Source organism: Saccostrea cucullata, unplaced genomic scaffold (assembly GCF_032062105.1).
Source record: "Saccostrea cucullata isolate Sc308-1 unplaced genomic scaffold, CSIRO_AGI_Scuc_v1 ctg481, whole genome shotgun sequence".
Classification (NCBI taxonomy): domain Eukaryota; kingdom Metazoa; phylum Mollusca; class Bivalvia; order Ostreida; family Ostreidae; genus Saccostrea; species Saccostrea cuccullata.
The window spans coordinates 192,126-209,679 of NW_026925239.1; the positions used below are offsets into that span (position 1 = coordinate 192,126).

Here is a 17,554-nt window from a genome sequence, read left to right on the forward strand (position 1 = left end):
TGGTTGATCAAAACAAGGGGATTGTCTTCATTGTACAGTGCTCTCAATAGTGCAACGGTCTAAATGAATGTGAAATTGACATTATCCAAGGTTCACAGTTGCTTTGAAAAAAGGAAAATAAGAGGCCCATAGGCCACAATGCTTACCTTGGTAACTTTGGCCTTTTACTACCCCAGGATGCTTCCATACAAGTTTCAGCATTTCAGGTCCAGCGGTTTTTGAGAGGAAGGTTTTGAAAGATATTTCCTAAATACATGTATTTCAAGGTAAAACTTGTATTCCTTAAAGTGGCCCCGTCCTACCCCTGGCATAATTTGAACAATTTAGAATCTACACTAGCCCAGGATGCTTGCACCTTCCACATCAAGTTTCAGCTTTCCTGGCCCAATGGTTCAAGATTTTTCCTATATATTTCGATGTAAAACTTGGGATTCCCTATTGTGGCCCCACCCTACCCCCAGGGGTTATGATTTTAACAATTTAGATTCTGCACTAACCCAGGATGCTTCCACATAAGTCTTTTGTCTTTTCTTAATCATCTCCCCTTGGACGAGGGCTTGTTCCTTCATGTTAACAATTTACACTCCCCTTCACCCTAGGATACTTTGTACTTATTTTGGTTGAAGTGTGATGCTTCTACAGACAATGGGTGTTCAGAAAAGCTCACATGAGCTTCATTTCCTATGCGCAATAGCCCTGCGGCCATGAAATTCACAATTTTTAAAAGAAGCACCCTTGTTAATCAAGACTTCCTTTGGTTTGTCAGATTAATGCCAAGGAGCAGTACCGATTTATAGAGAGCCCCCCCCCTCTCTTTCTCCAACACAACCCCTGACTTTGGGGCCACATATTTTATTTCACAATTTTTTGAAAAGGCACCATTGACCATGATATCCATGCACCTAGTTTATCTGCCCTATAGAAAGGGGAGAGATTTTAAGAGTTTATGCATTTTCACTCTATGATCATAATAGCCCCATCCAGCTCTATAATCCCTGGCCCAGGGGCCATGAATTTCACAGACATTCCTATAAAGTGTCTCTTCAAAAGACTGTTTGGGAAAAAATTCAAAACAGTGATCATACTTTTAATTTGTTTTAATTCCAATAATTTATCAATACATATTTAATTTATCAATACATATTTTCAATTTAAACAAAATGTTTACTTTGTACAAAAACATGTACATTGCATGCATACACATCAATGTAATTCAAAACCAGGTATTTATAATAGGTATTTATAATAGGTATTTTTAATGATCATTTCTAAACTGATCTCGAATGTCACATGTGTAGATTATTTTACTTGGTAAACCAGTGCAATTTCAGAATTACAAGAATACATGTACATAGGAAATACCATCCTCTCAAATGCAATTACATATGTATGTTTTTGGTGAGTACTGTACATATTTTAAAGTTGTTATATTTCAAATTCAGGGAGAAATATAAATATTAACTTTTTATGGAAAATGTTTTCTCATCTTATGCATCCCTGCAGTAATCCTGTTACATTATTTATCATTTTTTTTTAAATAAAGAAAATGATTTATGTACCTTACAGTCTACGTAAAAGATCACAGCACTTTTTTTTTCTTGCACTACCACAAATATCTGAAGGAAACATAGTTTGAATTAACCAATAATTAGATTTTAGAAGTATTGTCTTAGATCAGATTAAGAAGACGACATCATCTGCCAGCATGACTTGATTGGCTTCCATCATTTTGTTGATTGCTCCAAATATTTCATCCTCAGAGTATTCATCACCATAGTCTTTGGATATTTGGCCTTTAACCTTTTCAAGTGACACAGATTGGGCATGCTCCGATTTGAAGAGGTTTAACAATGACGTTCTGAAGTTTTTCATCCTGAAATCAAATAATAAATGATATTATAACTTTGATATATATAACGGACGACTCTACCTCAACATTTCTTGTGACTGTTCCATATATACCATGAAAGTACATGTAAATACATTCTCCAAATGTTTGGGGCCCATAACATGCCTGGTGCTGAAACTTTTCTCTTACTTTTTCTCATCAATATCAGCGGTTCCCTTTGCTGGAGGGGCATCAGTGTCCATTGACTCCTCTTGAGATGCCTTCCCTTTCTTCTTTCTGGAGGTTTTCTTAGGCTGAGACTCATCTACAATATGGTCACACAGGTAAAGAAAGATAACAAATAGTAAACAACAACATTAAAACTGTAAAATAGTGTCTATGAAAATATAACATCCACATTTGTATCTGTAAATTTTGTAAAAATTGAAAAAAAAAAAAATTACCAAATAAACATGTTCTGCGAAGAAACGTGTCACACTTCATTTAAAGAGGTTTCCGAGCATTGGTTGCATGTACTCTATTAAACATTCATGTACATGGAGATTGATAGTAGATCAATTAAGGGGGCTCTCTACAACGTCACAACATGGCGTACTTCCGTAAAAACACCATTTTGATCCCAAATAATCAGATTCAAATTCACCTAACACCGATAAATCACTGAGTATAACACAACATGCGATATTGTGGATGGAATGTACATTATATCACATCAATTAATATGTAGTGTATTGCCCAATACGTATCCTTTCTTTAAAAATGAATTGTTTGTCAATTTATTGCATTTCTACTTATTTAATTATTAAATAATACATTTACAAATTTATTAGAATAAGATTTTTAGGTGAGGAAAAAAAAAGATATGAAACATGGCTTGTCCATATGCTAATTCATTATTACTTGTCAAAACGCCATACACTCAGAAATTTCTTTCTTCAATAAGCATATATGCTTTTCCAGCAAAATATATCCCCCCAAAAATGCAAATTTGATCAGATAAGACGTATGTATTATCTTCTAATCGACTAGACGATACTCTGTACTCGATTTGTATACACCCGAATGAATGGTTATACCCGGTGAAATTTCGCATGACCCAAACATTTGATCAACACTGTCAGCTGTTTACAAGTATGGGAAACGTGCAGGTTTTAGACGAAGTGTGCATTTGGTTATAGGAATTTCTTTTACCGCTTTTAGCCATTTACCATCTTAACTTGTTTTGTTATATATAGCACTGGATAACACATGCAAGTTGGATTAAAACGGTAAGTAAATCTACCTTTCTCAATACCATGAATTCACTAAATACATGTCTTTGTCATTGACTGGAAACGCGATGATTTTCGCTTAAACTAATTGAAAAACAATACATGTACAATACGAACTTCTTTCAATGTCCTTGCGTGACATTTGTTTTAAAATACTTGTGCAAGTAGAGTTTATTTGAAGTTTATAAAAAAAAAAACAGTACCAAGATATTTGAGTCCACTCTTAAAGCAATTATCTCTCACATCTGAATTTTTGTGATGTTTATAAATTTTTGACAGTTTTTTTTTTCTATTTCTTTTTTTCATTGTTTTTACCCTTTCATATTATATATCTTTTCAGATATTGAAGAGGATCCAACCAGCTATTCTCAAGAAAATGCTATTTTAGTTTTTTCTTTTGTCTATTTTTGTAAATTTAAATAAAAATTATGTTGATTTTATTTTTAACTTTGTTGGTTATTATTTCAATATTTTATAACACTAAACTTTAAAGAGAAATTTAAAGCAATGGGCATTTAAAAAAATTGATATGAGAGATTTTAACAAATTAAATAAAATATTTCAAATATATCTAAAAAATAAATTGAAATACTTTGGAACCTTATTTTGTCGGATATGGGGCCTATTATTAGAAACAAATGCATGCAACAAAAATCAGTTATACTTTACAGGTGTAGAGATCCTCCTTAATGCCCTGCTATTTTATAGACACGTGTATATACATATTTAAAACAAGAGTGACAAACTCTACATCAGGAAGCCACCAATGATTAAGGGGGGACCTATGTCCGAAAAGTCTTTGTGTGAAATTTTCAAAACTTTGACATTTCTTTCCTGATCACTTGCTCATAATTTTTAGGTATTAAAAAACAATACCTTTATATGCTTATTTTTACACAGGAGCACGTGCAAAAACAGTGTGAAATGCTAAAAATAGATTATTTTAAGACATTATTGTTCTACTCCAAATATGCGCTAAAAAGAACCAAAAATGTTAAATCACATTCGAAATAAACATGTATTTAATGTATATGACTTGTGTCTTTAAAATGAAGGCAACTTCATTGTAATTCATCTCGCATGAAAAATTATAAAGGAGCACAATGTAAGTATCACCCCGTTTTTCTTGTCGTATTTTTTACAATTCCGACATGCATAACAGGCAATATCTTAAAAAGTCTTTGTGTAAAAATGTTGTAATTCATATTTTTTGAAAGAAATAATTTATCTCTTTATTTTAACAAAGAAAAAAGTATACCTTTATGATAAAATAAACGGGAAATATGACGTTTTCTTTTATTTTCGTACTCTTGTGTCATAAATATTGACCTTTCTGCACTAAAAAAAGGGTAAGTATGCATTGACAAACACCTGAATATAAAACTATTTTGCGAAAACGAGTATTTTGCTTTGATTAAAAACAATTTAAACAGATTAATTCTTTTCTTCCTCATTCTTTATGTAATCATTCTGTCCCCCCCCCCATTTCCCCGTCAACAACCAACACCTATTAGAACCTAGGAATGACTTTATACAATAAAATCTACATGTGGTATAAATCAATAAGCAAATATAGGTACAAGTGCATTTCTTAATTTTTTTTCTTAGTTTATCCAGAAAATACAATTAATGGTAAACATAAAATTAAACATATTTCCCCGATTTAAGTTGCTTTCTTTGCTAAATTTTATCTTATAAATCTTTTTGCACTTATATATCAGCATATCATCGAGGTATTTCTTCTTAACTGAAATTGATATGAATTATCAACCGAAGGAGTTTCTAATATTAACTAAATCAAATAAAACTGTTATTATTGATGAATATATTTTCTTTTTTGTAAATTGTGTACGTTATTGACTTTAACAATGTTATGCCTATATCACAGTTGCAAAAGTGAACAGGTAAAAAACAAACGTCGCTATTGTGACGTCACATAACGCTGCTTTGACGTAGAACGACATAGGTCCCCCCTTAAGACAGACCCTCACCTTCACTAGCTGTTGCTTCACTCTCATCAAAGTCGTATGGATCATAGCCCTCATCGCCTTCCTTTCTTGGTATGTGCTTTTCAGTGGCTGCTCTCCTCCTGAGAAAAAGGATATAATGTTCAACCTACATAAATTTCAGGAAGCTAATAAAGACCCAATATCTTAAAACTTCAGCAAGTACTATTCTATATTTAAGGCTATTTATTTATAATCACTCAAATCCACATTAGTAATGACACTGGGTGGCCATCTTATTCTGATATAATGACAATAATGGACAAGAAAGTTTCTTTTTTCCAATCCTAATTTGATCCACACTGGCTACAGTTTTCTCTGTTGGTTTAGCCTACCACACAATGTAGTGAGGGACTCACTGTTTCTTTTTCTTGGGGACCTCTCCATCCACTTCATCCTGTGCCTCGTCCTGGCTGCTCTCCCCTTCTGTGTCCCCCTCAGAATTGTGTCTTCTTTTCTTCTTCTTCTCCAACACCTGAAGAATTGTAAAACACAAGGAATATTATTTAACTTGAACATAAATGGTACCAATTCATTAATAAATGAAATATTCATGTTAGGTCTTTCATCTAGTTATTGTCATAAGGGATTTCAATCATGGGCCGCAATTTCATAGAGCAATATTCACCAAGGTTCTAAATTTGATGGTTTTTCAATGGAAACCCTAGAAATTGAGGAAAACTAAATCTCCAATGAAATATATTGTTTCTAACATAATAAACAATTGCTAGACTTTGAAGATGTTTTCACTGATATGCATTTTTCAGGTAATGGCTTTATTTGTTACCTTTTTAAAGTAAGCAAACTGTATAAGTTCAATAGCCGCCTGGGCATCTTCTAAGTCCACTGTTTTAGACAGTCTACACTTGGCATGAGCTGTGGACAATCGAATCATTGTCTCCAGGGTACGGGCGGTCACAGGCGTGGTCTACAAACAATCCATCAACTTTAATTATACACTTAATCTTATGCATCTTTCATTCATTTCCAATACTAGCTATATTAATCTTTATGTAAAATTACTGTAGACATGGCAATACAAACTGATAATTAAAGCTGTTAAAATAAGACTAGTGCCAATCAAGAGAGAAAAACAGCCATGATCGTGGATTTTAACAGAATCCTTTTCCACCTAATTCAGCAAGTGTGTCTTAATGCAATTTAGACTTGTACCCAGACATTCCTCTTACCCTGGCTATGTTGTCATTCTGCATGTTATCCTGACTGCGGAGCTTGGCGTACTCCTCTGCTATGTGTTCAGCAGCTTCCCGGGTCAGGTTTGGTTTCAGGGCCTTGGCCACATGTATGTATTTCCTCATGAAGGGCATGCTCACAATCTTATCCCTGCACAGAAATAAAATTAAATACTAAATAATTCTTGTATTATGCAGCTTTCAATTTCTTTGCCTAACTTGAACAAAACCTAAAATTTAGTTTGGAGTAAAATATTCTATAATTTATATAATTCATGCATGAAATTCTTTATGGAATTAAATGTTCATGTTTCAGAATAACTCACTTTTTGCCTTTACTAGGTCCATGCAATGTCTTGTTATGTTTTTCATAAATTGGTGTTTCTGTATCCTCACGATCTTCATTTGGGTCAGATGTCGCCAAAATCTCAACATTACTTCCAAATGGTAGTACTGTAAAAATGTACATGTATTTAAATGAATGCATTCTAGAACTAAGCATACAAAAAATGTCTTTTACATTAAAGACATGACTTGACCTTCCCAAGAAAAAATACTCAAATATTGCAACATTAACTTGCTTTTCTGTGTAAAGTGTATCACTTGGATAAAATCTTAAAGATAAGCCCCTTCCCCCCAAATTACATAACAATAATTCTATTTTCAATTTGACAAGCAAATACTCCAAGCACCTGTAATACATGCAGGTAATATAATGATCTTGGATATGACATATTGGTCTTCTATTTATGACCAACCATGCCACCTGTCAAGACCTGACATAAAGTTGGACACTTACCCTCTCCATCCTGCTCCCCAGGGGCACGGTACTGGTGCATCCTCAACACATGGTCAGAAATCATACGGTCATGTTCAGGGTCCATCTATAAAACAGAAAAGTTTAAATATTAATTAATAATTTTAATGTTGTTAATTGAAGCAATTCAGTTGTACAGTTTTCTGAAAGTCTAAAGTTGACATTCTATACAAATAACTATTCTTTGCTTACATACTGAATTTTTTCCCCTATGGATATTTTTTTCATAACCTGCCTTATCAAGGACAATGAATAGAAGATCAAAACGTGAGAGTAAGGAGTCTTGAAGACCTATGTTCTCCATTGGAGTCTTGTACTGATCATACTGAAATGAGAAAATCAGAAAAACATAAGTGTTTCAATCTCCAAAATTCTAGAAACATCCGATACATACATGTACATGTACATCACACATAAGAAATTACCTAAGACAAAAGAGCAGATGTGATCAGAATTGTTAAGTGGCTTCAGACTTTGCGTAAATACATGTATGTTCCTTATAATAACTTTTTTCTACATTTACCTAAAGGGGCAGAATATACGAAAACCTTTTTTAATTGAAATTTCTGCCCCAATGACTTTTTCACCCTTATTTTCCATAATACTCACTCTTCCATAGACAGGATTAGCGGCAGCCAGCACACTACATCTGGCATTCAGTTTGGCATGTATCCCAGCCTTGGCAATCGTGACTCGTCCCTGCTCCATCACCTCATGTATAGCGGTACGATCAATGTCAGACATTTTATCAAACTCGTCAATACACACCACCCCTCTGTCAGCCAAAACCATGGCTCCTGCTTCAAGACGTCTCTCTCCTGTGTGAAAAATGTTATAGCAAAGATTATCCATCAGGATTGAAGCTGCTTCAAAAACAAGATCCTGATCTTTAAAATATAACATATACATTTTGTATGCATTCTTCAAGTGAAGCATCCAAAGCAGGACAAGATCAAAACATCCAATGCAGGACTAGATCAAAACATCAAACATAATATTAGTGGCTAAAACCTATGAAGTAGTCAGAACTTGCCTGTTTCTTGGTCAGTGGTGACCGCTGCAGTGAGACCGACCCCCGAGGAGCCTCTTCCAGTGGTGGGTATGGCTCTCGGTGCTGTGTGTAGAACATACCGCAGCATCTGGGATTTAGCAACAGAAGGATCCCCAATCAATAACACATTGATGTCGCTGTAAAAAAATACCCCCGTTTATCAATCACTAGTATATGTACAGGAGATTGCATTCCGGAAGTCTAAATACTGTAGATTCCTTATTTTTTGCGAGTACTTTTTATCGCGAACTAGCCCTTTAACGTCAAATCTCGAGAATAATACTTCGCGAATGGGCGGCTGATCGACAGAATTTACATGGATTTCAATGCCATAAAAATAAAAACGAGTAATGTGATTTCGCGAGTGATGCTTCTCGCGAAATTACGCTGATATTATTAGGTATCTACAGTAAGTGACAACAGAATCGATTATGCATGACTGACCCTCTTATTCTGGAACCATTAGCCAATACTTTCTCTGTTCCTCCCAGTAACATACAGAGAACAGCTTTCTTGATGTACTCATGGCCATGGATGGAGGGTGCCAAGGATCGTCCCAAAACATCAAATACATCCTACAATTAATATCAACTTATTGCTCAGCATTTGTAGAACTTAAGTTAGTAAAACTCAGAATTAAATCTTGCTATATAATCTTATACTAAAATGGCAGTGTCTATATACACGACCGTCGTGTATATAATTTCAATGACTATTCGCACGACCGTCGTGTATATAATTTCAATAACTATTTGCACGACCGTCGTGTATTTAATTTGAATGACTATTTACACGACCGTCGTGTAAAACATTAAACATGCTTTGTATTTATCTTTCCTTGTTTGAGTGCGAGACGATTCGTCCCCACAGACCATTCGCACTGAGGCGTTTCGTCCCAATTAAGACGGTTCGTATGTACGACCATTTACTTGGTTTACATGTATCCAATGTATGTAGTAATTGTCACTTGTTGACAGGAATCATTTACTTCTTATTGACTTTTGAACTTTGTTGTATTAATTAAACCATTTGTTTCAATCAATTAAGGATATGGATTCTGTGGAATAAACAACGTGAACAAATGACCTGATGCACTGATTTAATTCAAACATCTCAGTGCCAGTGGTGCCGATATCTTGTATAATTGGGGAAATATTGAGAACAAATGATGCACAACCTAAATAAAATGAAAATTTCTCTCTATATTAGGAAATAAAATCGAGAATCTCTCTTTATATTATTGTATATAAAAATGACCTCAATATATTTTCAAAAGGCAATAAAATTTAATTTTCAAAGAATAATTGTCAAACCTGTTTTTTTATGAACTTATGTTACTTTAAAAAACCAGAAGTCTCTGTCGAGACTGAAGCTCTACTGGTTTGTACTTGTAGCAAAGGAAGAGAAAAGTACTTAAGCAGTTGGGAATTGAAACTTTACAACAGCAATAAATAGAATAATGATCATTGATAAGGTCTTCTTATGTTCTTAAGTGTTTACTACTTGTGTGCCAAGTTATATTGAAATCAGACCAAAACTGTAGGAGGAGTAGCATTTTGAAACAATTTCACAGAAATTTCTATTTTTAGTAACCACGGCAACACCGTTTATCAAAATTAAAAACCGATATACAGAATTATGTATCTTAGTGTAGTCTACTTGTGTGCCAAGTTATATTGAAATCAGACCAAAACTGTAGGAGGAGTAGCATTTTGAAACAATTTCACAGAAATTTCTATTTTTAGCAACCACGGCAACACCGTTTATCGAAATCAAAAACCGATAAAGAGAATTATGTATCTTAGTGTATTCTACTTGTGTGCCAAGTTATATTGAAATCAGACCAAAACTGTAGGAGGAGTAGCATTTTGAAACAATTTCACAGAAATTTCTTTTTTAGTAACCACTGCAACACCGTTTATCGAAATCAAAAACTGATACACAGAATTATGTATCTTAGTGTAGTCTACTTGTGTGCCAAGTTATATTGAAATCAGACCAAAACTGTAGGAGGAGTAGCATTTTGAAACAATTTTACAGAAATTTCTATTTTTAGTTACCACGGCAACACCGTTTATCGAAATCAAAAACCGATACACAAAATTATGTATCTTAGTGTAGTCTACTTGTGTGCAAAGTTATATTGAAATTAGACCAAAACTGTAGGAGGAGTAGCATTTTGAAAAATTGTTTACAGACAGACAGACGGACAGACGGACGGACGCCGGACGCATTACTATCGCATAAGCTCTTCTGGTCTCTGACCAGTAGAGCTAAAAACAACAAAATTTTATTAATAAATCTCTTTGACTTCGCAAGCAGAATCTCCAAATTATACTATAGTATAGCACCTTAATTACAAAACTGCATGAATCAGACGCTAAATAAACGTAATTATATCTGCACGTTGATAACTATTTTATAGTATACTTAATTTTGATTAGTGGAAAGAAGGTGTTTTTTTTTGTGAGAACCGTAAAGGAAGTGGAAAGTTTCCTCTCTTCATTTCTTTAACGAAATTTTAAAAAAACACGAACGTGCTTTCAACGATGTCATGTTATTGTATGCTCACCAAATTACCTGATATGTGAATTATACAATGTTTTATTTTAGATTTTCAAAAATTCTTTGACCTTACTGGCAAAAACCGAGAGAATATCAAAATATTTGAGCAGTACAAGTCGGGCACAATCTGAAAAAAAAAACAATAGGAAAACTATTATATTTTAATGCGTAAACTTGAATTGATCACATAATTATTGTGATAATGTGTGAAATATCCACATTACAGGGAGGGGAAAAACTTTTCATATACTATATACATCTGCAGAAAATGAGAAATAAAAGAATTTGCAGGAAAGATCTTGTTTTACTTGATTATATCGTGAATTTCGACCCAGTAGACGCCCGCTGGATTAGTTATGCTTTGAATCAATGCACCCATTGCACCACGTCAGCACACAGCACCTGTCAAACTGGCAAAAATTCACCTTCTTTGGTCGGCTCAATAAAATGACTGTTCAGACTGTTCAATAAAATAAATTCTTGGTTTGTAGAAATAAAACATTTTCTTCTTGATTACTTGGCTACCTACCGACTTTTTTGCAAGCAAAGGGGGGGTGGGGTGGGGGGAGGACTGGCGACTTGACAAGGTCAAAAGTAGATCTATTCACACAATGTGATCATCAATGCTTGGTTATATTGACAGATTGATTTTTTATTGAAAGGGGTGGTATAATAAATTCTTCTGTATGGGAAATATTTTTGATATAATATATTTGATTTTATTTATTTTCCGTCTCCATAACATATTCTTGTATAGAAAAAATCTCGATTAAATGAAACTTATTACCGGGTAAAACAAAACACACACACACACACAAGAAACGGGAAAATAAGAAGCACAGTATTTATAAATTGGTTTAATTTGTAGTACATGTACCAACAGAATTTCTATCGTTGGAAGCATTCACAGCTGTTAGTTAAAGTGACTGTTAAAATCTTTGATTTTTTTGGAGACTATCATTGGCAGTGATGACTCAGGTTTTTTCCTAAAATAATTACGGATGCCCGCATGGCCGCATAGTACATCAACCAAACACAGGTAACGTCATTATCCTAGGTGGAAAGTGTATCTAGGATCCTTATGATTTTTGAGCGCTGGTTTCTTTTTATCAAATTCTTAAATTAAAAGCCCATGCACGTAATTCAATACACTGACGGGTATAAAATAATAAAATGAAGGTATATTAGATCTGGAAGTAATTTTGGGGAACGTAAGTAACTAACTGTAATGTTACACTTTCAATAAAAATGGACATAAAGGAATAATCAGATATTTTAAGTTTTTTTTTATTTTATTTAAGTTTAATACTAGTTTAAACTGCAAATTCTGAAAAATAATTGCTGAAAAAGTTTCATCATTGTGTTCACTAGTCAAAACAATTAAAAATGACGTCTTTGATACGAAGTTCGAAACGTGCTGGTCTCGAGAAGTTTGGGGACGAATTTAGGGTACACGACGATAAATGCGGTCGTGTACATATGTTAGGTAATGTGCAATAGCTATATGCAAGACGGTCGTGTAAATAGATTTTACTTAATATCTATGCACGACGGTCGTGTATATATCTCATCACTTTGCAATAGCTATATGCACGACGGTCGTGTAAATAGACTTTCCATATAGTGCGCACGACGGTCGTGTATATATCATCGGCCTACTAAAATAGTAAGATGAATCAGATATCAGGGTTGCCTCTAAGACCAGGTGGCAAGGGGAAATTCCCCACCTATAATGATGTTATCCTCCAGTTATTCTCGACCTCCTTCTAGGAAAAGAACCCAACACCCTTTCAATGTACTTTTTATAGTCTCTTGCTATTTCAATTCTTAGGGACAATGCTGTGCATTTATGCTTAACAATTTTAAGAATACCTAAGTTGAATCAGAGTTCTTGAAAACTTTTTTCCGCTGTCGGTCATTTGGACTGACTGCCATGGGAAGTTTGTCAGTCCAAACAGATTTCTATCAGTCCAAAAAAAATTCAATAAAAAGATGAAAACTGTATTTGAATTTTATTATCAATACATTTTGCACCCTGCATCAATACACACTGCACACTTCATGCCAATTTGATCATTCTATAACAATTTTCGTTGAATTCTCGTGGGAGGTCGATTTTCTTCATAAGTTTTTTATCTAGTTCGATTTTCTCACCTGGCTTACATATCGCCGTCAACAAACTTGTTTAAACAATCATAGTTTGGTACTTGCGTTTTTCGAAGAAGCCATTACGTGATACTTAAAAGCGTTTAACAGATTATGATCGGTCGGTTATAGGCAATTCGTACGAAATTTAGTCGGATTTTCGGAAGTTGCTCTCTCATTATCTACCGGTCATTTGGACTGACGCAGACCGTAAAGTTATCGGTCCTTGGTTGTTTTTATCGGTCTTGCCGACAGGACCGAAAGATTTCAAGAACTCTGGTTGAAGTATCAATCCTTTTTCAACTTACCACGTTCTTTTGTTTACCAAACTTTTTGATCTTGGAAACATCTTCTGCAGAAAACGATGGTGTAACTTCTTTACTCAAAAGCTGAATATTGTTAGCAATCAGAATAGTTCTGCAAAACATGAAGTTCAATTTGAATCAAATTTTTCGATCAAACATAACTTACTACTATATCATAACACAAGAGAATTTGGTTTGTGTCTACTACCATGTCTTACCTGAATGTACCTGTTGTAAATCCATTCCTTTTACCAGGCATACACCTGTACATGCCTATCACCTGAACTCTGTCCCCTGGCTGTAACAGACCATTGTCAGAGAAAGATTAAATTTCATCAAAATATTAAATGAGTAAACAATGATAAAGAATGATAGAAACATAGCAATCAACAACAGCAGCAGCAACAAAATCAATAAATCAATCGTCTTCAATCTGTGATACATACAAGCAAAGTTTTTCTGGTCTATCTGTACATCTGATAAAATCTCCCAGCTGCAGAACTCACCTTACAAGCGTCCACCAGATCGTTGTCGGCTACGATGTCCACTGAGCGCGGGAGCTGTCCAGCGGGGGCTTTCTCCGGCATCTCCTGAATACTGAATGTCTGGTGGTCCTTGTAAGCTGACAATCCATACTCCGTCTCCAGAAGGTTACCCTCCTCATCCTTCAAACAAACACGTCAGTTGTTTTTATTCATATTTAATCTTTTAGGAAAGCATTAGGAAAGCCAGATATTTTGGATAGAGAATAGAAATATCTCTTCAGTAGACCAAATGATGGATAGAAATTTATAACAAAGATAAAAGTCTTAATTTAGATACATTTCTCGTCATCAAATATTTTAATCAGAAAAAACAAATGTAAACATCAACACAGCAAAATGACTACACAGTACCCATGTCAGACGAATACAACAGATATTTGTTAAGAAAAACATTAACAATGCACTTTAAAAATTTATGAAAAATGTTGTTTTCATTATTAAATGACTTTCACAAGATGAAAAGTCCTAGATTGACATTACTAGGATAATAGACTGATTTTCGTAAAAAAAAATAGACTTGTCAAGCAATCGTGACAGACTTATCTTTAAAAATTGAGACCAGCCCTGACTAATTCAGGGATCAGACCTGCCTTCATAGGACCTAGACTCACCTTGGTAGGGTAAGCTGCAGCACTTGGGAAGGCATCCAGAGATGTCAAGTCAGTGTATCGTCTCTCCATCGTTTTCTTTGTGGCTGGGCAAAAATGCACACTTCTCACCACCTTTGGGCGGATCAAGGAACCTACAAAGTCACCCAACATGATGTCACAAATTTGTAACACTTAGGAGACAAACGTATCATTTGCATACAAGAGGTGGCACTTTCTTAATGAGTTAACAAATATAAATGACTTGCACGCTGGAACATTTCCGATTAATCAAAAAATTACACTTTATAAAAAAAAAAAAAAAGACTTGAATAATCTTACATTTAGTGACTATTCCTTCCAAACAGACCATGTTGCCAAGGTAACTGGATGTCATTGTTCTTGGAGTCACATGTTTTGCACCGAAGCTAGGAATTTAAAGAATTTTTATTTTTAAAAGATTATTTCCATTGAAATTTTTTGAAAAATTTATCTAAAAATTCGTTCTGAAAAATAATGTATTTTCTTATCCAGAGAAACATCTAATGTCCTGAAAACAATTGACGTGATTGAAGTGAGTTGGAAGTTTCAACTATTGTTCCTTTCAATCCTTTTGTATTTTAACCTCAATATCTCAAATCCTGAATTCTTCTTCCTGCCCCATTGCCATCAAGATAACAAAATTCGAGTATGTTAGCCTTCATTGAATTTGCCCATACCTTCCCTCGAATCCAATGAAAAATTCCTCATGTTGTTTGCTGTATACTGGGTCTGCTGAAGCCACAAATTCTTTTAATGCTTTCTGAAAAGCCACAAGCTCTTCAAATGAGTCATTCAGCAAGCTGAAATGCAAACACAAAATCATGTCATATCATTTCCATCACATAAATAAATCATGCTTTTCACATAAATATACACAGGTTTTTCAGCTTTTTGACTTGTGTGGCTCAGTGATAACTGTATATGATTCTAACAAATACTGTAAACGTATTACATTTAGCAGTGTATTCTATTTAGCGATTTTGGCGGAAAGCAGGGTCCACTAATTCAAGTACATCGCTAAATGTCTCGTATATTAAGATTTTTAACTAGCACATTCACACAACGCTAAATCAAATTTATGCTAAATTGTTGAAAATTGAATTTCCGCCAAATATCGTACATGCCAAATGTAATACATTAACAGTATTTTAAGTGTTGAATTCCATTCCTTAACAAAGGAAATAGACTATCATCTCAAGAAAATTACCCAACTTCTCTTTACCAAAAGATGCATTGTATCAAGTTTCCACTTAAATTTATCCAGTTGGCCAAAGAGAAGTTCTTAATTTTAAAGTTTACACCAATCAAGTACACAAAGACTGACATGTAGATGTACACGTCATAATGCACATGTGTACATGTAGATGTACACGTAACTTTATTCACTTATAACTTAGTACAAACCTCAATCTGATTAAAATCAGATCCTTTGATCCGCTCACATAGATTAAAATCAGATCCTTTGATCCGCTCACATAGATTAAAATCAGATCCTTTGATCCGCTCACATAGATTAAAATCAGATCCTTTGATCCGCTCACATAGATCGCTACATAAGGATCTGAAGAAACCCCATTCAAGGTCATCTCCTGGTGACCTTTCTCATAAAAAATATTCATGAAAATTTTGACCAATCAGAGTGATCGTACTTAAGCGACATTCGGGAAAACGAATATAGAAGTGAAAGTAGCTGCGGAGAAGATCTTATCGTTTCGTACAAAACAAAAAGCTAAAAAACAAGACAAAAGCAAGTACGTATTATATTTAGTACTGTACAGAAAAGACTGTGGCCCTTCTCTTGACAGGCTACAGAAACTAGGTCACGATTTTTCCATTCGTCTATCATCGGGCCTTTCCCCCCCTGTAACTGAATTCCAAGATACTTTCCAATTCTTCAAAGTGAACATTTGATTGGATAATTCAAAGGTCACCAGGAGATGACCCTGAATGGGGTTTCTTCAGATCCTTGTGTAGCGATCTATGTGAGCGGATCAAAGGATCTGATTTTAATCAGATTGTACAAACCTTTGTGCCCTTTTAGGATTTTTCTTTCGGAGATCATTGATGTTCACTACAAGTCTACATTTATCATCAGTGATCATGTCCCTGACCTTCTGCTGGTAGATGCCCTGGTCTTCCTACAACACATATGTAAAAGATTAAAGTATTTGTCATTTGTTTAAAATTTTGTTGGATACTTTTTCTCATTATGGAGCTTAAAAGCTTGCATTCTTCCTTACTTACAATTATCCATTAGAAATTAGATACAACATTTGATTTCTCTGAAGTAAAAGTTTTTCAGTGATCTTTATGCTTAAACATTACAACAAGCAAATAAATGGTCTGAAAATATGATTTTAGTTTTCTAAAATACATCTATTGACCTCAGAAGATTGGTAAAAATGAAAGTTGGAAGAAGTTGAGACATCAGCTGCTTGTCAGTGTGGGGATTTATAAGTTTTTTTTAATGATAATCAGCATGGTCTCCACTCTCATGACTATGAGGTACTCTAGCTCCTGCATAGTTTCAAAATAAATACATTAATTATAAGTCAGGCAGGCATATTTGCTAAGTGGCCCAAGAGCTCGACTGGTAGTGTAACCTGACTGAAGTTCAGGGGGGACCTAGTTTAAAATCCTAAACTGTTTAAAATTAAACTGTTACATCTAAGCTCCAAGTGAACACAGAAACACACATGCTAACATGAATAGAACAGCATTAATCTTGGCATGATTGATGAAAACCAAATGATCACTTTGTATTTTATTACCTTCAGCTAGTGTCCTGCATGTCTAACCCCCCTCTCCTCCCCTTCCAACACAATTTATTGAATAAAGGAATTGATCTTAATTTAGAATAAGAGGAAACACAGATATATAGATGTAGATAACAACACACAGTTTATTTTTTTTAAAATGTTGACTGAAGGTAAATTATTTTAGCAAACTTTCCGCTTATAGGCTCGATCATATTGTTTATGATTTTTCGCTGCCAAAACATCAACTATAATACAATTGATAAACTCTTACCCCATCATCAAGGAAATCAACATACTCTCTCTGAATATCAATCAAGCGCTGATCAATATCTGTTGCCATGATTTCTCTGTCTTTCTCTCTCTTTCCCTCCCTGCTTTGTTGACAATGTGCTTACTTCGCGCCGTTTTCAATCACGTGA

General features: G+C 34.4%; 1 protein-coding gene across 1 annotated transcript; it reads right to left on the reverse strand.

Annotated features, from left to right (window-relative positions):
• Positions 1–1,162: 1,162 nt before the first annotated feature.
• Positions 1,163–17,540, reverse strand: LOC134268419 (zygotic DNA replication licensing factor mcm3-like). The gene is made up of 20 exons (XM_062750677.1): positions 17,407–17,540; positions 16,402–16,514; positions 15,054–15,176; positions 14,677–14,762; positions 14,359–14,489; positions 13,709–13,867; positions 13,421–13,500; positions 13,206–13,314; positions 8,632–8,762; positions 8,170–8,324; positions 7,746–7,954; positions 7,372–7,461; positions 7,119–7,203; positions 6,646–6,772; positions 6,317–6,470; positions 5,914–6,054; positions 5,486–5,601; positions 5,112–5,209; positions 2,039–2,153; positions 1,163–1,873 (listed from the first exon to the last, which is right to left on the reverse strand). The coding sequence occupies exons 1-20, from the start codon at positions 17,473–17,475 to the stop codon at positions 1,675–1,677; spliced, it is 2,490 nt and encodes an 829-aa protein (XP_062606661.1). The 5' UTR covers positions 17,476–17,540; the 3' UTR covers positions 1,163–1,674.
• Between the last annotated feature and the right edge of the window lie 14 nt (positions 17,541–17,554).